A 19393-nucleotide genomic window follows, 5' to 3' on the forward strand; every position below is an offset into this window, starting at 1 on the left:
AGATGGAGGCTGGGGGAGGGGATCTCCCATACACCACCCTCCAGGCTGGGGGCTTGTGGGAAAGCTCAGCGGTACCCACCCCATCATATACCCCCCCCCACCACCCCTTCCAGCTTCCCTTCTCCACCTCCTCCTCCTAAATAGCCCCAGTTAGGGCTGAGCTCATCATCCCTAATCAGGGCAACCTGGGCCCGGGGCAGCTTGGTGTGTGTGGGGGGGTGTATTCTGGGTGTATTCCCCACCCCGCTGGCTCCCCGGGGGCCGGCAGCCCTGCAGCAGGCAGATGGCGTTGGCACCGCTGCCGGACGTGTTAAAAATGAACACAAACCCGGCTCTTTGTTGAATAACCCCCTCCCCATCTCCACCAAAGCCCAGATGGCTTCTCCTCCCCGCGCCGACGCTGAGCACCGCACAGGGCCCGCAGCCCGGCCAGCCCCGGCCCACGCAACCAGCCGTCGCCCGGTGGGTTTGCAGTGCTAATCCCAGGCTCTGCCAGGAGCACGGCAAACCTCGGCTCGGGATGCGGGCAAACCCATGCCTGCGGTGGGAGCGATGCTGTGGTCCTCGTCCCAAAGGGATGCGGGGGAGGCAGGGGGCAACTGATGCTTCCTGCAAAGCGCTTTCAAGCTCTAAACCCCAAACTTTGATCCGCCGGTAGCTGCATCAATGTTTAATGCACCGAAGGCCTGGTAGGGCTTGGAAGATGAACATTTTGAGGCCAAATTGAAGGGTTTTGATATTATGATATTCAAATTATTTTTAAGCCACCCAACGCTTCCCCAGGCACGTACCTGGACTGCTAATGAGGGGCTGCCTCCTGTTTGGGATTGACACAGAGCAAACAAACCCTTTGCAGGTGCCTTCAAAGCATCTGGATGGGGTAATAAATAGGGGCGAGCACAGCACAATGATGCTGTGCTCCCCAGGGAGCATCCTGGCTCCCTAATTCTTCCTTAAGTACCAGTTGGCACTTTGATGGAGTATGTATGAGGCTGGCACAGCCCAGGATGAAGCATTTGCATGGGTGGTGATGGGCTTTTGGGATACTCCAGCTGCCAGTGCAGTGGGTGCAATGGATGCAATGAATGCAATGGGTGCTGTGGGTGCAATGGGTGCAGCAGGTACAGAGCTCTGAGCTGCTGAGCCCTGCCTGGCCTCGGCCAAAGCTCCTCATTCCCAGTTTGTCCTGCTCCCCATGGATCAGATCCCACAGCTCAGCTCCCGCAGCCCGAGCCAGGCTGTTCCCCCATCAATCCCACCCTGTGCCAGTGCCAGCCCCGAGTTTTCCCATCCATCCTCCCAGCCTGCACTGGGAGTATTTCATTTTTACTGTGCTCTCCTGACCCGCGCCGGCTGCTTTGGGAAATGGATTTCTTGCTGTCTCAAGCATTGCCTCTGGTTAATCTAAACCCAGGGCAAGAGGCAGGGGTGATGGAGACCACGTTCTCTCTCCTATCCAGCACAGGGCTGAAGTAGCACCCCAATGCAAGATGAGCCCATGCATCTGCTTTTAGGGGGGTTTGAGGTAGAGACACCCCCAAGATGGGAGAAGCCCTATTTGGGATCATCCATGCAATGAAAGTGATGGTTTAAGGGGTCCCACAAAGCCCTGAAGATGGTCACTGTCTCCTCCAACACCAACAACCATCCCCGCACCATCACGGCATTGTGAGCAAGGCTCTTCCAACCCGACCCATTAACACCCCGTTAACAGGAGAGGAGTTCATTTTGCCATGTAATGTTTCACGGATAATTAATTATTCCTCATCTTCCCAGCAAAAAAAAGGGAAGGAAGAGCAGGTAAGAGTGCTGTTCAAAGCACAGAAAAGGCAGCTGAAACCTGGGGAAATGGGTGAATTACTTGTAACATCAAAGGCGAGGGAGGATGTGCTGATTTAGTGGGGCACCGCGTGATGCAGAGCCCTGGGCATCGCAGCGATGATGAGGCCGGTATGTACTCATTGCATTAGTGGTCCTGATGAGGGGTCTGTGAGGGACCGCATCCTTTGCTTGTGCTCCCCATCTTTGCCCCATCACCCCCCTATCCCTGCCTGCTACTGGATCTGCGTTTCCATGATGCTGGGGTATCCCCATGACCCAACTGAGCACCATGTTGGGGGGGGAAGGAATTCCCCCCACACTGGTCCCCAGTGCTTCATCCATCATCAGATGCGAGCAGCAATGTAAGTAATGATATTTAACATGTCATAATAACGACAATTAACCAGTAAGTAACGCCTTTTACACCACGAAAGCTGGAGTAAATTAATTCCCCTAATTAGCCATCAGGCAGCACAGGGGCACTGGAATCCCTTGCCTGTGTTACCCCCCCCCAAAGCATCACTGAGTGTCCTCAACCCCCAAATCACACCCCATAATTTCCACCAGCACCAGTGGGACATGGGGCTTCACATCCTGGCCTCTCTGAGCCCTAAATCACCCCTATCTCCTGCTAAAAACATAGCAGCAACAACAAAAGATGGCACCAAAATGGTTTATGGCTGTAATAAATTGTGCTGGAGGGAAAAAACCAACCTGCTTGTCTTGAAGCAAGCGGGGGGTTCGCATTGCACACAAATGGGAGCGTTGCTGAGCCCCATGTCCAGGGACCAGCAGGGAGGGAAAGGGGGATTGATTGGAAACACTTTTCCATCATATTTATCCCATCCTATTGCCCTGATCCTGCTGAGGGGGGTGAAGGTGGTGGAGGGGTGCAGTGCTTTCGGGTACCCTGGGATGTGGGGTTCAGCCTGGTCTTGGTGGGAAGGATGCGGCTCCCACTGTCCCTGTTGGGGCTGGAGGGTGGCCAAAGCTCCACCACCAATGGCTGGACTCTGCCCCATCCCTCCCCTTGGCTCTGCTCCTGGCTGCAGGCAGGGATGGGGACAAGGACAAGGACAGACATGGCTGCCTCCAGCCAGCCCCACCAGGACACCTACGACGCCATCGTCATCGGGGCCGGCATCCAGGGCTCCTTCACCGCCTATCACCTGGCCCAGCGCCACAGGGACACCCTCCTGCTGGAGCAGGTACCGTGCTCCCAGCCCTGACAAGGAGCTGGGGTGGGTGCCTGCAGACCTGGATACCCTCTGCACGGCATGGAGTGGAGCTGCCGCATGCCCCCAGTGCCAGCACCCCAGTGCCCCCAGTGCCAGGACCCCGGTTTCCCAGCACCACAGGGCTGGGAAAGCATCAGAGCAGGCGGTGTCCTCCGGTATCAGTGGGGTCAGGGGGTGGCCGTAACCCCCCTGTCCCCCTGCTCCGCAGTTCCTCCTGCCCCACTCTCGGGGCAGCTCCCATGGGCAGAGCCGCATCACCCGCAGCGCCTACCCCCGGCTGCCCTATGCCCGCATGATGCCTGATAGCTTCCGCCTCTGGAAGCGGCTGGAGGACGAGGCCGGCACCAGCCTCTACAGGTGATGGCGATGGGGATGCGGCCCCACAGGGCACTGTCCCCTCCGTGTGGGGCTGGGGGCTGTGGAAGCTGTGTGTCAGGGCTGGATGAGGCCGCCCCAGCAGCAGCTGCCAGCCCTGGGTAATTTATGGGGCTCATAAGGAAGCATCATTAAGGAAATGAGCATCCGAATGATCCTCCTCTGCTGGGGTCAGGGCTGATGGCAATAGCTGGATTGGGGGAGGGTGGTGGTGAGTGGGATGCTGGCATCCGGATCCTCCCCATGCATCACCACATGCACCCATATCCCCATTATCACCTGTAGAGCCTGTATCACCCAGCATGCCTAACATCAGGCATCGCACACCCCAAGCATCACCATTGCCAGTGCCTCGGTTTCCCCCAGGGGCAAAGCAAGTGGGGTCAGCGCATGGAGGGGGAACTGATGGGGCTGCTGGGACACAGGCGGACGGGGCTGGTGGTGCTGGGGCCGGCGGGTGACCCGGAGCTGGAGGGCTGCCGCCAGAGCCTGGGGGACAACCACGTCCTTGGTGCCCTGGAGCTGGCCCAGCACTTCCCAGGCCTCCGGCTGCATGATGGAGAGGTGGCCCTGTGGGACAGCACTGGTGGGGTGCTGTTCGCTGACCGGGCGCTGCGGGCTGTGCAGGTGGGTGCTGTCAAGAGGGTGGAACAGGGTAGGATAGAATGGGATAGGGTAGGATAGGATAGGATGAGATGGGTGGGATAGGTTGGGATGGATGGGAAGGAAAAGGAAGGGAAGGGAAGAGAAGAGATGGGATAGGATAGGATGGGATGGGAAGGGATAGGCTGGGATGAGATGGGATGGGATGAGATGGGATGAGATGGGTGGGAAGGGATGGGGTGGGATGGGTTGGGATGGATGGGAAGGGAAAGGAAGGGAAGGGAAGAGAAGGGATGGGATAGGATAGGATGGGATGGGATGGGATGGGCTGGGATGAGGTGGGATGAGATGGGTGGGAAGGGATGGGGTGGGATGGGTTGGGATGGATGGGAAGGGAAGGGAAGGGAAGAGAAGGGATGGGATAGGATAGGATGGGATGGGAAGGGAAGGGACGGGATGTGCTGGGATGGGATGGGATCAGTGGGGATGGGATCAGTGGGGATGGGATGAGGTAGGATGCTATAGGATGGGATAGGATGGGTGACCTCTGGCTCAGTCCCTGCATCCACCTCCTGTCCCCATCCCCTCCCAGGATGCCTTCCGCCGGCACGGGGGCACCCTGCAGGACGGGGAGCGGGTGCTGCACATTGAGCCCGGGGCCGTGCTCACCATCACCACCACCGCCGGCGTGTACAGAGCCCCCCGGCTCATCATCACCGCCGGAGCCTGGACCGGTGCCCTCCTGGCACCGCTGGGTCTCCGCCTCCCGCTGCAGGTGAGGGTTGGTGGCACCATGGGGTGGCAGGGCCAGGGCCAGGGCCAGGGCTAACGCTGTGACCGCAGCCCCTGCGCATCGACGTCTGCTACTGGAAGGAGAAAGAGCCTGGGAGCACAAGCAGAGCCGGTCCCTGCTTCATGGCCATGGGGCTGAGCCAAGCCCCACACGGCATCTATGGGCTGCCCGCCCTCGAGTACCCCGGCCTGGTCAAGGTGAGCAGGGTACGGTGGTGTTAGGGGGGTCCCCCCGGCAGCCCCCCTGACCTGCAGCCCCCCAGGTTTGCTACCACCACGGCAGCCCCACGGACCCTGATGAGCGGGACCGGGTGCCCCCGGGTACCCCCAACCCCGATGTCACCCTCCTGAGCAGCTTCATCAGCAGCTACCTGCCGGGGCTGGAGCCCTGGCCAGCCGTGATGGAGACCTGCCTCTACACGGTGAGTGTCCCCCAGGGGCATCCAACCCCAAGCTGGACCTTGCCGTGCCTTCCCCACAATAACGGGTGCAGGGGAGGAGCCCTGGCCCTGCATCCTCACACCACGGCTCCCCCAGAACACCCCGGATGGAGACTTCATCCTGGACCAGCATCCCAAGCACAGCAACATCATCATTGGGGCTGGCTTCTCGGGTAGGTGAGGGCACCCAACACCCCCCAGTGCCCAGATAGGGCCTGTGCCCCCCAACCTCCGCTGTCTTCCTACAGGCCATGGGTTCAAGCTGGCACCGGTGGTGGGGAAGCTGCTGTGTGAGCTGAGCCTGGGTGAGGAGCCATCCCATAGCACTGCTCCCTTTGCCATCACCCGCTTCCCCGGAGTGCTTCGGGCTGCACTGTAGGTGAGGGGCCCTGGCTGTGCCCACACAGCATCACACTGACCTGCAGCTGTGTTCCTGCATCCCAGCATCCTTACATCCCGGTGTGCTAGCATGCCTGCATCCCCATGCATCCCCACATACCCCATCCCTGCATCCTAGCATCCTTACATCCCGGTGTGCTAGCATGCCTGCATCCCCACATACCCCATATCCCTGCATCCTGGTGTCCCAGAATGCTGCACCTCAGCACCCTTCCACCCCACACCCCAGCTACCCTGCATCCACACATCCCCATACTCCACCATCCCATCACCCAGCATCCTCGCACCCCTCCACCCCACATCCCAGCACCCCTGCATCTCTATATCACAGCACCCTGGTCCCTACCTCCCCCCATCTCAGTAGCCCTCCATCTTGCAGCCCTGCATCCCCATAGCACAGCATCCTGCCACCCTACATCCCCAGAACACAGCATCCCTGCCCCTCCATCCCCACATCCCAGCATCCTGGTACCCTGCCTCCCTGCATCCCAGCATCCCCCATGCCGCGTGGTGCCAAGCTGTCTCTACCAAGCACCAGCTCCCAGGAAACAAATTAAGGAGCTTTGTCAGCCTCATGAAGATGGAGCTGGAGCAGTGCAGAGACGCTCTCGCTTAGGAGTCAAGTTAAATGTTTTAATGTTAAATGTGCCATTTTATTATCATTAGATCGCTCCCACTTAATGAAAGCGCATTAGCGCAGCGTGGCTTTATGGCAGCGAGCGCAGAGCTGCCCCCATTTGTTTCCAAGAGATGCTTGGGAGAAGGGACCAAACAACCTGGTTTGTGGGGTCCTGGGGACCCCGAATCAGCGGGTGGGTGCTGGAGCCATACCCAGCACAGGCGGCCAGCGATGGGCATCACCATCTCCTCCATGTTAAATAATTCACTGAGCGGAGGGCTCCCATCCCTGCTGCTCATCTGCATATTCATGAGGATTGATAAATGATGCAGTGCCAGCACCCACGAGGGCTGCCTCCTCTCCCCATCACCCATGGGTGCAGCAGGCGCAAGGCTTGGTCCCTCCATACAGCATCCTCATGGAGGCTGGAGCCATCCCATCACCCCCAAAACAGGGTGACCCCCCCCAACACAGAGCAGCCACTGCCACCAGCCAGAAATGATGTTTATTTCCATACTGAAAGTAAAGGGGATGGGGATGGGGGGTACGCACAGCTGGGCTAGTGCAAAACAACCAGGGAGGGTTGGGGGGTGACAACAACCGGGATGGGGACGTGGGACCCCATCCCCATGTCCCCTTCCTGGCTGCTCCCCAGGGCCTGGCCAGTGAGAGACGTCTTTGGCTCAACTAAAAGGGGTTTAAGAGGACACTGGGGTGCCTGGGGAAGGGAAGGGAAATGGGGGGGGTGTTTAAGTTATAAACCAAGGAGCCAGCAGGCACTGAGGAAGAACAAACCAGGACGCCGGAATGCCCGGCTCCACCGCCGAGGGCAGCCGGGAGGTGGGAAGGTGGCTTGGGGGCTGCAGGCAGTGAGCCGGCCGGGCTGCTCCCCCCATAGCAGGGCTGTGCCCCCCCATGTCCTGTGCATCAGGAGCCAGCGGCTGCCTGGAGCAGCCCTATGGAGCTGGGTGTCTCTGGGGTGATGCTGGGCTCTAGGCAGGGGTCTCGGCCGCCCGGCTCTCGGCCTCGCTGGGGGAGCTGTGGGTGCTTCCCTCGGCGTCCTGCTCCTCGTCCCATCTGTCGTAGGTGAAATGGTGCCGGGAACTTGGGGGGCTGTGGGAGAAAGGGGGGGATAATGGGGGCTCAGTGCTCCCTGCACTGCTGGGCTCGGTCCCCCTGGGTGAGCCAGCAAGGTGGCAGCCAGATGGATGGAGCCTCCATCACCACCTTTATGATTGGTTCAGAGGGATTTGGGGTGTCTTCCACTGCTGCGGACTCATTGCCCCATGGATCAAACTGGGCCTGCTCAGTGGCTACCAGCCCCATAGGCACGCAGCACATGGCCATGGATGCAGACACCAGTGCTCATGGACATCATCCTGCATGCACCAGAGCCCATGGCTGGGTGCTGGGGGTGTTCTTCCCCACCACCATCACACCATGATGCCTTCCTTGGCCCTGGGTCAGGCAGTCCCACTATGACTACATTTCCAAAAGGCTTTTCTTTCCCTTTCCTCCACCTCTTTTCCCATTCAAGCCATTGGAAAGGATAAACCCTGCTCTGAAATCATGGCTGGAGACCACAGCGCACCCATTTGCACCCCAAATCCTCATCACAAGCCCCTGCACAGCACAGGGCAGCAGGATGTGGCTGCCATGAGAAACAACTCCCAAGTCCCAACCATCCACCCTGGCCCCCCCACTGTGGGTGCTGCCTGCCCTCCATGCTCACACACTGCAATGGATGCGTGTTAGTACCCATCCCATCCCTCCCCAATGCCTTTGGGACCCACTGCTGTCCCCAGGGCGCTGAATTCCCTGGGGTGAGCCCTTAAATTTCCTGAAGGAATAAACTCAGCTGCATCCTGGATGGTGGCTGGGGAATGGGAAGGGATCAGCACTTCCCCGTATCCCATGTGCCACAGCTCCTAATCCCAAACATGCCGCTGGTCCTGCTGTGGCCATGCCCCACGGCTGGAGATGCGTTGGGGATGCCCTGCAGCATCCCAAAAGCAGGGCTGCTCTGGACACATCCCAAAGAACCTGGCAAAGGTGAGGTCCATACCCGGAGCCGGGTGAGGATTAGGACGAGCGGTTAGTGGCACACGGGGAGGTTCATGCTGCACAGCACACCCCAATCCCACCTCCTGCCTCAGTCGCTCTCGGGCCGGTACAGATACTTCATCATCAGGCTGTCGACCTGCTTCTTCCTCTGCTTCTCCTCCTTCTTGCCCCGGTTGGGGTGCCCCTGCTCCTCACCCCCCGCTGCCTTTGGGCCCTTCTTGACACTGGAGGTGCTGCGGTAGGAGCTGGTGGAGCCGGAGGAGGAACCGGAGGAGGAATCCGATTCGGATGATGATGACTCCTGCTTCTTCTTCTTCTTGGATTTCCTCTTGGACTTCTTGGAGCGCTTCTTGGAGCTGCTCTTCTTCTTCCGCTCCTCCTCTTCCTCAGAGGAGCAGGAGCTGCTGCGGTGCCGGTGCCGCCGGGAGCAGTCGAGGGCGGACGCGGAGCGGCGCAGGCTGCCGGGATTGGGGTCGGCAGCACCCAAGGGGGCCGCGCTCCGCACGCTCCGCACGCTGCGGCCATCATCGGAGTCAGCGTCGGGGCTGGAGCAGCCCCAGGCCCGCGCTGGGCGGTAGCTCAGCACCTCCTGGATGGCAGCTTCCAGGTCGGGGTCCAGGTAGGAGCGGTGCCCCACGGGGCGGGCGTCCCTGGGACTCCCCTCTTCAGAGGCAGCGCTGCGGGGCCGGGGGGGCACGGAGAAGCTGCGCCCCAGCGGGGGCTGCCCACGGGAGCCCTCGTCTGCCTCTTCCATGCGGCTGCGGGCCAGGGAGAGCCGCGACTGGGGGCGACCTTCGGGTCCCCCGCGCCGGCTCCTCAAGCTCCCAGGGCTGGAGAGGGCGAAGCTGAGCACTGAGGAGCGCTCATCCCCTGCCTCCTCATCCTCCATCCCGCGCCAGGAGGCTGAGGATGCCCGGCTCACCGGGGCGGAGGCGACGGAGGCTTTGTCTCCATCGGCGGCAGAGAGGGACCAGCGCTTGCCCAGCCCTCGGCGAGCCCGGCCGCTGGCATCGGCGAAGGCGCGGGCGATCACGGCCGCCCGGTCCTCGGGCTCGGTGCTGCGGGCTGCCCTGCGAGCAGCGCGCTCGGGGGAAGGCGGCCGCTCTCCCAAGGCACTGAACAGCGTCTGCTCATCCCCATGGCCACCTATAGAGTCCTTGAGGCCCGGGCGCTTCCTATAGCTGAGGCAGCTCAACACCGACACCGGGCGCTCCTCAGCCTCTGGACCATCCGGTGGGGCTGCCCTGTGCCAGCACCACGCACGCACCGGGGAGACAAGAGAGAGATGGAGATGAGCGGGTGATGCGGGGCGGTTGCGCCGCCTCGGCGATGTGCGTCAGTGGGAAATAGCACCGGGTTAAAATGTCATGTCAATGGGGGAATTGTTCTAGCCCAGCACTTTGATTCCCCTTTTTCAAGTGCTGCGTTCAATCTGTTTCATTGTCGGCTACCTGGAGCCGTGGCGTTTGATTCCTGACTTCAGGAAAGGAGGAATTATCGCCCATAACAAAGTGTTTTACATCTGCACCGCTGAATAAATTAAACCAATTAAGAAAACCCGGCTCAGATCTCGCCCCTCCTGCTCGGCAGAAGGGAGGGGGGACCCCCCTGGGACTCCTAGAGCCCGGCTAGGAAATTGGGTTTGGGTAAAAGCAATCTGCACTCAGCAGGCGAGCGCTTTCCCTAGGGAATGGGAGTGTGGATGTGTGCCCCAGCCCCACACTGGCCATCGGGGCACGTGGACATGGGCCCCCTTTCTGCTGGTGATCGCTGAGAGGTGTGGGGAGATCTGGGGAGGATCCAGCCCTGGAGAAGGGGGACGATGCACAGGGATAGAGCTGATCACTGGGAATGCTGGGGAGGCAGATGGGCTCGGGGCTGTGATGCCCATGTGCCTCCACAGTGGTGCAGCCGGTGGAATGATGGGTGACCATGGAGGTCCGTTTGGGTGGGGGGACATGTGTCCCCAATGGAGACTACGCTGGTCATCACTTAACCCTTCCTTGGCCAGCGACACAAGCACAGCACCCAGAGTGTGACACCCCATGGGTGCTCCCCCCATACCTTGTCCATCCCCTGGCACAGCTCACCCTGTCCTTTGCACCCAGCCCTGCACCCACCTGCTGCCCTTCAGGCTGCCGTCATCCGAGAGTGCTTTGGAGGAGCCTTTGTTCTTGGAGAGCCAGGACTTGACCCCATCCACGCGCTCCTCCAGCTCCGAGTCCACGTCTGAGTCACCGTCACTGCCGGAGGAGCGGGGTGGGGTGAGAGGAAGCAAGATGTGAGCGTGGGGCAGTGAGATTCTGGGTGCTGGAGTGGCAAACTGCGCTGGTGGGCGCTGAACCCTCCCAGCACCCACTGCCTGGGTACCCTGGTGCGGGCAAAACCTCATCCCACAGCCCTGCTCCATCCCCAGTGTGCATACATAGGGGCTCCATGGAGCGCAAACCCCCAAACCACCCCTTTGTCCATCCAAGGAGCTCCTGCACAGGGCAGCAGGCAGGGCACAGCTCCAGAAACATGGATTTCCAGCCCTAGGGCTGGGAAGGAAATAAGTGGGATTGTTTTATAGGCCACCATCGAGTGCAGAATTACAGCGAGCAGGAGCAATGTTGATGGCCCTGGGTAAACAGGAGTTTAGCAAGCAGAACAGAAACGACCCCGCCAAGGCAGGCAGATTTACAGCCCTGCCGAGCCTGGAGCTTCTGATTTACATCCCAGCGTTAAAAAAGTCCTATCTGGCTTAAACCATCTAATGTATATCAGCCGTTCGTAACCATATTGATTGCCTTTAGAAAGAAGGTGCCGTACGCATTGCAAAATCCATTCCTCCACGTTAAAAGCATCCCTGTATAAATCTCCCTTAATACCTAACTGCTTACTGCTTTCATTAGGGTTATGGCAGTACTGGCGGGATCCATAAGGAAATCGAAGCGGCACGGCCCCCTCTCTAACCACCCTGCCGGCGGCCGGTGAGAGGTGAGGGATCCCACCAAGGATGGGATATATCATATCATCTTAAAGAGCTGGGTTATCCACCCAGCTTCAGGCTTATTCCCTGCCTGGGGCTGGCAGCAGACAGCACAGCCTGGGATGGACCCTATATCTGCATCTTCCTCTTTACATGCAAAGCAATTTGCCACGCTCCATCACGCACGTGTCTCCCTCCCCTGCGATACATCCAGGCAACGCTCGGCTTGGAAGGAGAACACAAACAAGAACCCACAAAACGACAACAAAGCAAACCCCAACGAGCCCCCTAAAACAAACTCGGGGGGGCAGCTGAGGTTTTATAACCATCAGAATTAAACTCCACATCAAACACAGTTCGCATCCGTGCCGTTAGTTAAGCGCGACCCGCGTCGTGGTGCAGCGACCACACTTGGGATATTAATGGTGGGTGGCGGTGGGGCTCCACACCAATGTGCTCATCGTCAGCCATGGCAGAGCATCCCCCCTGCCCCATCCTGGGGGCTCATCCCGTCCCCCCTGCATGGGATGCGGTTATGTGCCGTGCTGTGGGTGCTGTTAGGGCATGCGGAGATGGGCCAGTGGCATGCAGGGCCCCGGCCCGTGGGGGTGAGGTGGGGGTTAGGGGAAGGGGGGAAGGAAAGAGAAGCTCCTCACAGTTTACTCTTTCTTTTCTGATACTTTGCCACCATGTCCTGCAAACTGGGAGGGGTTGGGGGGGGGGGGGAGAAACACAGAAGAAAGGAAATCAAATCAAAGGAAAAAATAAAAGACCAAAAGGATGGGGAATAAATGGGGGTGAAGGGCCTGGAGCATCAATCTGATGGGGAACTGCTGAGGGAACTCGGGGTGTTTGGCCTGGAGAAAAGGAGGCTTAGGGAGACCTATAGCTACCTGGAAGGAGGTTGTAGTGAGGTGGGGGTCAGCCTCCTCTCCCAGGTAACAAGTGATGGGATAAGAGGAAATGGCCTCAGGTTGTGCCATGGAAGGATTAGGTGGAATATGAGGAAAAGTTTATACACTAAAAAGGCTGCCAAGCACTGGAACAGGCTGCCCAGGGCCATGGTGGGATCACCATCCCTGGAGGTGTTTAACAGACGTGTGGATGTGGCACTTGGGGACACGGTTTAGTGGTAGACTTGGCAGCGCCAGGTTAACATTCTGACTCCATGCCCTTAAAGATCTCTTCCAACCCAAACGATTTAACGATTCCATGGTTCTATCCTGGGCTGGATTCCAGTGTCCCGGGCTGGGCTGGATCCCAGCATCCCAGACCTCCTGCCAGCCTGCGCTGCCCTGGCTCCTGGGGCTCCCTGGCAGGTTCCAGCCAGCCGGCACAGCCCTGGCTGCATTTCAGGCACCTCCACAAGCGAGTGAAGCTGCACTGGGGCTGTGGAGGGTGGAATGCACGGACTGATGCATACGTGCACGATGCATGGATGGCTGGATGCATGTGTGCATGGTGCATGGATGGACGGACAGACAGACGGCATCCTGGCAGAGCCGAGGGGTCCCAGTGACATTTCAGAAGTGGCAAGGAGAAGCAGTGAACCCCAGTGATGTGCCTTGCACAGGGGCCAGGCCCAGGTGCTCTTACCTGTTGATGAGGTCCTCATTGCTGTCACTCTCCATCTCATCCTCGATGGCCGCCTGCAGGTCCCCGATGCGCTTGAAGGCCAGCTTCAGGTCCGACTGCAGGCTCTGGTTGGCGGCTTCCAGGCTCTCCAGGTCCATCTCCTGCAGGGAGGGAGCAGGATGAGCCGGGTGCCCTGGGGACACCCCCTCGTCCCCCGTGCCCAGCCCTGCTGTGGCTCCCTCACCAGCTCATGCTTCTTGCGGCTGGCCTCTGCCTCCTTCTTGGCCAGCTCGCCCATCTCCTCCTTGACATCGCGAAGCTGCCGCTGCAGCCGCTTGTTCTGCTCCTTCTCCCTGTTCTCAGCGGCCGCGCGCTGATCCCGCTCCTCCGTCAGCTTCTCCATGTTCTCCTTCAGCCGCGTGGCCAGGCTCTGCGGAGCACCAGGCACGGGGTCACCCTCGATCCCTTCCCCTTAGAGCATCGCCCACCAATGGCTCCCATCCTCAAGGGGATGAAGGAGAAACCCCCCTCCCAGGGCCAGCACAACCACGAGGGGCTTTGTTGAATTGGGGAAACAGATTTAACTGTGTGTGAAGTAATTAAAGCGTGTAACGTAGGGAAAAAATAGCTCCATTCTCCCCCAAGCCACTGAGCCAGCCGCTGCATATTTATGGCCCCGGCAGAGAGAGCGGGGAAGGGAAATAATAGCCTGGAAAATATTAAGAGGAGAGCTAAGCTGCTGCACTCCCCGGCAGAGCTGCAGAGGCAGAATATAAAGCAGGCAGAGTCTATAATTTCCCTAAGTCAATGCAGGGAGAGCAGCACTTTGCCAGGCTGGGTGCTGGATTACTGTTATTGGTGCTTGCAGGGAGCTTTTCCCTGCAGGAACGGGGACAAGGGCTGCAGCATGGGGGGCCTGGCAAGGGGATGTTGGGGATGTGCTCAGGGGATGCCCTGGGCAGCTTCACATCATGGTCCTGGTGTATCCCGGTTCCGTATGGACGGACCTACCTCCAGGCGCTTGACTTGCGTCCGCTCGAACTCCAGCCTGGTCTCCAGCTCACGGATCTTGGCCTCTTGCCGGCTCACCAGCGACTTATCCACCATGGACTGCTCCAGGAATTCCAGCTGGCTCTGCAGGCCTTGCAGCTGCAGGGGAAACACAGCCTCAAGCACAACCTCCCCGGTCCCCAGCTGCCAGCCTTGCCGCTCACATCTCAATGGAGAGCTCCCCATGGGAATGCTCTGCACCCCATAGTGTGGGTAGCAGGTCTCTGCGTGTCCCCATGTGCCCCCTGGCTTCACTCACGGTGCATCCCCATGGCTAGTGTCAATGCTCCCTACCTTCTCCTGCAGTTCCTGCTTCTCCTTGCTGACCTCCTCAAGCTGTGCCTGGAGGTCACTCATCTGCGCTAGGTCCCGGGATGCCTGTGGGGCACATGGAGGCCATCAGCAGGGACCCCATTGTGCCAGCTCCAAGAGAGGAGTTATGGGGGTGCTGTGGCTGCTGTTCCCCCCTCACCTGAGCCACAGCCGCCTTGTGCTTCTTCATCAGCTCATTCATGTCCTCCTGGTCCTCCTCCAGCCGACTCTGCACCTCGTTCTTCTCCCGCTGCAGCCGGCTCAGCTGCTCCTCCAGCTGCGGGGAGCCGCTTGTGTCTCCCACTGCACCCCAAGAGCAGGGCACCCACCCCCAAAAGCCACCCAAACGGTGTGGGGTCACCCTGACCCGGCTGCAGGTGGGGCAGGATCCCATCATGATGCATTGCCCCAAACCCCACTCACCGCTGCCTTGGCCTTGGACAGGTCATCGATCTGCAGGTGAAGGTCTTCGATCTCCACCTCCATGGACTTGCGGGCCTTGACGGCGGCCGCGCACGTGAACTCCGACTCCTCCAGCTGCGGGGACACGGCTCAGTGCCCACCTTAGGGATGGGGGCACCCCGCATCCCTCGAGGGCTGTGCTTCTTAGGGGGAATCTGTTTGCTCACCTGGTTCTTGAGCTGGGCGATCTCCCTCTTGCTGGGCGCGTTGTTCTTCAGGTGGTCCAGCATGATCTGCGCATCGGCCAGCAGCGCCTTCGTCCTCTTCAGGTCCCGGCGCAGGCGCTTCTCTGTCTCAAAGTCCCGCTGGTTGGCCTGTGGCGGGGGGGGGATCATTCCAGGATGCTACCAGCAGGGTGCCCACCCCACCATGGGGCTCCCAAAGCCACCCTGCGCCCTACCTGCTCACTGACAGCAGATAACTTGCTCTCCAGCTCGCGTTTCTCTCTCAGCACTTTCTGCTTGTCCTCGTACTCCTCCTCCAGCTGTACCTCCATCTGCTTCAGCTGCAGAACAGCCCCAGCAGCCGGTCAGGGTAATGGGAAGGGGCTGGGACCCCTTTCTCCTGTGCATCCCCACACACCGGGGACTGGGGTGACCCCATCATCCCGGTGTTTGCGCAACCACAGGCACAGAGCCCAGTGTGTGCTGGCCCGGGCAGCCCAGGGACCGGTCGGACTCGCCGAGCCAGTGGAGCCGGGCTGCGGCCGGACGCGTGGGAGCCGGGTACTGGGTGATGGTGCCCGGCTGGCAGCTCCCAGCATCCGACCAGGGCACAGGGACACAGCCTGGACACCCATGGGCAGAGGGGCCGCAGCCCAGCCCTACCTTCTTCTGGCAGGACTGCCGAATCTCCTCCACCTCCTCGTCGCGGCTCTCCACCTCCTTGGCATGGGTCTGCCGCAGCCGCTCCATCTCCATCTCCAGCCGCAGCTTGGCCTGCAAATGGGGAGGGGGGATGTGGTCAGTGCAAAGGGGACATGGGGGGACCCCAGTGCCGTTCCCTGGGTGCCACTCACCCGGAAAGCCCCCCGGTCTGAGGCTGGCCGGGCTTCCCGCCCCATAGTGACCTGCCGGGCCATGGCACGGAGAGCCAGGAGCCGCACCGGCACCAGCGATGCCTGGCCCAACACCTCCTCTTCCCAAGCAAGCCCGTCCCAGGTAATAACAGCCCTGCATGAAACCACCCCACCCAGAAACCTCACCCCTCCCCGCTGTACCTGCTCCAGCATCTGGATGGTCCCAGCTTGCTCATCCAGTTCCTCCTCCTGGTCTTTGACCTTCGCCTCCAGGTCCCTCAGCTGCTTCTTCACCTTGGCCAGGGAGGCTTCATCCTTTGACTCCTGGGAGGAGATGTCCTGCAGCTCAGCCTCCAGCGCCTCTGCCTTCTGTGTCAGCCCTGCGATGTCCGAGTCCTTGTCCTGCAAGGAGAGGGGGGCACCATGAGCCCGCGACACCCACTGGTGGGGGGGAATGGGGAGAGGCCATGGGACCACTCACCTCCAGCAACTGCTTGAGGCCAAAGACCTCGGCCACCAGCACGTCCTTCTCGCGGCTCAGCTTCTCCCTCTGCAGCCTCTCCCGTTGTGCCTCCTCGTGTGCCTGCGAGAGCTCGCTATCAAACCTGTGTGGGGACAGCAGGACAGGCACTCAGCACACCAGGAATGGGTCCCCAGCCCTGTGCCACCAGCACCGTGCCCAGCATCCCCATCACACACCAGCAGGCACTAAGAAGGGCAGTGTGTCGCTGGCTGCTCATTTGAAACATGCTGTTGATGAGCTTTTAATTGCCAGCACGGTGGCACAGAGTCACTTGGAGAAACTCCTCCCAACGCCTTCCCTCAGTGGCTAATGGAGAGCACAGCACCCACAGTGGGGCTGGTGCATGCTGATGTTGACACCCTGCTATGCAATAGGCATCTGGGGACACTGCACCCTCAGAGCAGGACATGCAGGGGCTGCAACACATGCTGAGATGGGCTCTTGTGGCAGTCCAGTGCCATGGTCCCATATGGGATGCCACTGATGCCATACCCAGGGGGGGACATGAGCTCCTGGTGGGGGACTGCTTATGGGGCAGCTTTTCCCTATGCCCCTGGGATGGGGATCAGTGGGGTTTGCTCTGAAATTGCTGCCTTTGGGGCTTGGAAAACAACCCTGTGTTTGAGTTTGTGACCTGCATTAAACACCTCGGCGGCTAATCCCCGTTCTGCTCACGCTGGGTAATAAAGAGCTGCATTAACACAGGCTCCAATCCACGGAAATGGAAATTAATTAGATTGGATTCTCTTGCTGTATTTGTGTGTGTGATCATTACCATAATGAGATGAAAGCGTCCCTGCTGCTTAATAACGTTAGCAAACTCCGGGGCTGGGAGAGGGGACAGGATGAGAGCACAGCCATGGAGCATGAGCAGCCTCCACCATAGAGCATCACTCTATCTCCACATAGAGCACCACACAGGGGCATCACTCAGCTCTGAGCCCCCCAGAATAGCAGCAGAATCATCCCCATCACCATAAACACCCGACTCGGGCAGCTCTATCCCCCCTGGAGACACCTCGGCCAAGCAGGGGCTGGTGGAGTGCCCAGATCCCTGCTAAAATGGTCATGCCACCGTGCGTGGCGACGATGCCACCCCTGCTATGTCCCAGCATCGCCAGCGCGCGGTCCCCACCTCCGCTGCTTCTTCTCCAGGTCGTGGTTCCGTCCCTGCTGGCCCTCGAGGTGCAGTTTGGTGTCCTGCAGCTCCGCAGCCAGGCGCTGGCACTTCTTCTTCAGCTGCTGCAGCACCCGCTGGCTCTCCTCGCTGTCTGCCTGCAGGTCTGTCAGCTACGGGCAGGAGCAGGCGGGGTGCTGAGGCTCTAGGAAGCCACCGTGTCCCCACCGGCCATGTGCTCCCTCAGTTCCAAGCTGCCCATCCATCCCCATGCTGAGTGGATAAAGGGGTCCCTCCCTCACCTTCCTCTCCAGCTGCCTCTTGCCCTGCTGCTCCACCTCCAGCTTGTCCTCCAGCTCCTGCTGCAGCCGTTTCTTGGTGAAGTCGATCTCCCGCACCGCACGCTCGTATTTCAGCCGCCATTCGCCACCTGCAAGGGGAAACTGGGTCACCAAGGGGCTGCATGGGGTGAGGGGGGCACAGCACCGTGACCACAGGGCACCGGGGTGTGCCAGCAGCCAGCACCGGATACAGGACAGTACCAGAATCATCATCATCCAGCTCCCCATTGAGCTCAGCCGCCCGGATGAGCCGAGCCTCCATCACCTCCATCTCCATCGACTCCATCTGCTTCTTCAGAGCATCGTACTTAGCCTGAGAGGGGACAAGGTCACGGTGAGCACCGAGGGGTGAAGGAGACGCTGCGTGGCTATGGTGAGGAACACTTACCTGCAAGTCCTTCATCTCCTTCTCTGCCCGCAGCCTCTCGGCTGTCTCGGCGTCCAGCAGCTGGGAAGCTGACTCCCCAGTGTTCCGCTCGTCCGTCAGCTCCGATGTCAGCTCTGTGATCTGTAGGGGGGGTGGTGGGGATGGAATGGGTCCATGGCCCAGGGGTGGTGGGGATGGAATGGGTCCATGGCCCAGGGGTGGTGGGGATGGAATGGGTCCATGGCCCAGGGGTGGTGGGGATGGAATGGGTCCATGGCCCAGGGGTGGTGGGGATGGAATGGGTCCATGGCCCAGGGGTGGTGGGGATGGAATGGGTCCATGGCCCAGGGGTGGTGGGGAGGAATGGGTCCATGGCCCAGGGGTGGTGGGGATGGAATGGGTCCATGGCCCAGGGGTGGTGGGGATGGAATGGGTCCATGGCCCAGGGGTGGTGGTGGAGGAATGGGTCCATGGCCCAGGGGTGGTGGGGATGGAATGGGTCCATGGCCCAGGGGTGGTGGGGATGGAATGGGTCCATGGCCCAGGGGTGGTGGGGATGGAATGGGTCCATGGCCCAGGGGTGGTGTGGAGGAATGGGTCCATGGCCCAGGGGTGGTGGGGGATGGAATGGGTCCATGGCCCAGGGGTGGTGGGGATGGAATGGGTCCATGGCCCAGGGGTGGTGGTGGAGGAATGGGTCCATGGCCCAGGGGTGGTGGGGATGGAATGGGTCCATGGCCCAGGGGTGGTGGGGATGGAATGGGTCCATGGCCCAGGGGTGATGGGGATGGAATGGGTCCATGGCCCAGGGGTGGTGGGGATGGAATGGGTCCATGGCCCAGGGATGGTGGTGGAGGAATGGGTCCACGGCCCAGGGGTGGTGGTGGAGGAATGGGTCCATGGCCCAGGGCACGGCATCGCATCCCCTCCCGGTGCCGGCAGGACCTACCCTGCTCTCCAGGCGGTCGCTGTTGAGCCGCAGCTCGTTTCGCTCCTTCTCCACCCTCTCGAGCTTGCTCTTCAGCTGCTGGATCTCCTCCTGCAACAGAGCGGGCAGTGAGGGAGGGGGGGCAGAGCAGGGCAGGTCCCCGCAGCACCCCCCTAGCACTGGGTGGGCAGGATGGGGGCTCCCCTGCCAAAGGCTGGGCAGGGAAATTCCCCAACGCTGCCGTGCTGACTCCAACCCCATAAATGGTGTCAAAACACCAGGCAGCCCCAGCGGAGACAGAGAGGGGTCCTGCATCATCCCCCTGGGAGATGGGGTGGGAGCAAACCCACTCATCGGCAGCTCAGCAAAGGGTTTGGG

At 60.4% G+C, this 19393-nt stretch overlaps 2 protein-coding genes across 20 annotated transcripts in view; one reads left to right on the forward strand and one right to left on the reverse strand.

Moving 5' to 3' along the window:
• The first annotated feature begins 2846 nt into the window (after positions 1–2846).
• On the forward strand, positions 2847–5777 carry PIPOX (pipecolic acid and sarcosine oxidase). The gene is made up of 8 exons (XM_061363484.1): positions 2847–3029; positions 3268–3416; positions 3860–4061; positions 4630–4812; positions 4881–5027; positions 5093–5251; positions 5367–5442; positions 5518–5777. The coding sequence occupies exons 1-8, from the start codon at positions 2880–2882 to the stop codon at positions 5646–5648; spliced, it is 1197 nt and encodes a 398-aa protein (XP_061219468.1). The 5' UTR covers positions 2847–2879; the 3' UTR covers positions 5649–5777.
• A 1420-nt stretch (positions 5778–7197) lies between these two features.
• The window catches only part of MYO18A (myosin XVIIIA), a 33950-nt gene continuing 21754 nt past the window's right edge, over positions 7198–19393 (reverse strand). For 12 of the 19 annotated variants that reach the window (XM_061363500.1, XM_061363499.1, XM_061363496.1 and 9 more), the window contains 20 exons: positions 19037–19126; positions 18109–18228; positions 17922–18033; positions 17682–17809; positions 17398–17552; positions 16221–16344; positions 15941–16141; positions 15549–15659; positions 15122–15226; positions 14889–15035; positions 14683–14796; positions 14420–14536; positions 14242–14325; positions 13909–14046; positions 13142–13327; positions 12919–13058; positions 11979–12023; positions 10472–10594; positions 8432–9595; positions 7275–7400 (listed from right to left, as the gene is read on the reverse strand). In XM_061363500.1, coding sequence (XP_061219484.1) covers positions 8440–9595; positions 10472–10594; positions 11979–12023; positions 12919–13058; positions 13142–13327; positions 13909–14046; positions 14242–14325; positions 14420–14536; positions 14683–14796; positions 14889–15035; positions 15122–15226; positions 15549–15659; positions 15941–16141; positions 16221–16344; positions 17398–17552; positions 17682–17809; positions 17922–18033; positions 18109–18228; positions 19037–19126 — 3396 coding nt within the window. In that variant the 3' untranslated portion in view covers positions 7275–7400; positions 8432–8439. Of the gene's footprint in view, positions 7401–8431; positions 9596–10471; positions 10595–11978; positions 12024–12918; positions 13059–13141; positions 13328–13908; positions 14047–14241; positions 14326–14419; positions 14537–14682; positions 14797–14888; positions 15036–15121; positions 15227–15548; positions 15660–15940; positions 16142–16220; positions 16345–17397; positions 17553–17681; positions 17810–17921; positions 18034–18108; positions 18229–19036; positions 19127–19393 lie in introns of all 19 variants that reach the window. The other 7 variants (XM_061363502.1, XM_061363501.1, XM_061363491.1 and 4 more) reach the window with 3 other exon arrangements.

The sequence above is a fragment of the Neopsephotus bourkii genome, unplaced genomic scaffold (assembly GCF_033783945.1).
Source record: "Neopsephotus bourkii isolate Nb327-2 ecotype Australia unplaced genomic scaffold, CSIRO-AGI_Nbou_v1 NB_1154, whole genome shotgun sequence".
Classification (NCBI taxonomy): domain Eukaryota; kingdom Metazoa; phylum Chordata; class Aves; order Psittaciformes; family Psittacidae; genus Neopsephotus; species Neopsephotus bourkii.

Bases quoted from the DNA above. Each gene is read 5' to 3' on its own strand.
- PIPOX (XM_061363484.1), top strand. From the start codon at position 2,880: ATGGGGACAAGGACAAGGACAGACATGGCTGCCTCCAGCCAGCCCCAC. The intron at 3,417-3,859 runs GTGATGGCGATG...GCTGGGACACAG, and splicing joins GCCGGCACCAGCCTCTACAG to GCGGACGGGGCTGGTGGTGC. The intron at 5,028-5,092 runs GTGAGCAGGGTA...GCAGCCCCCCAG, and splicing joins AGTACCCCGGCCTGGTCAAG to GTTTGCTACCACCACGGCAG.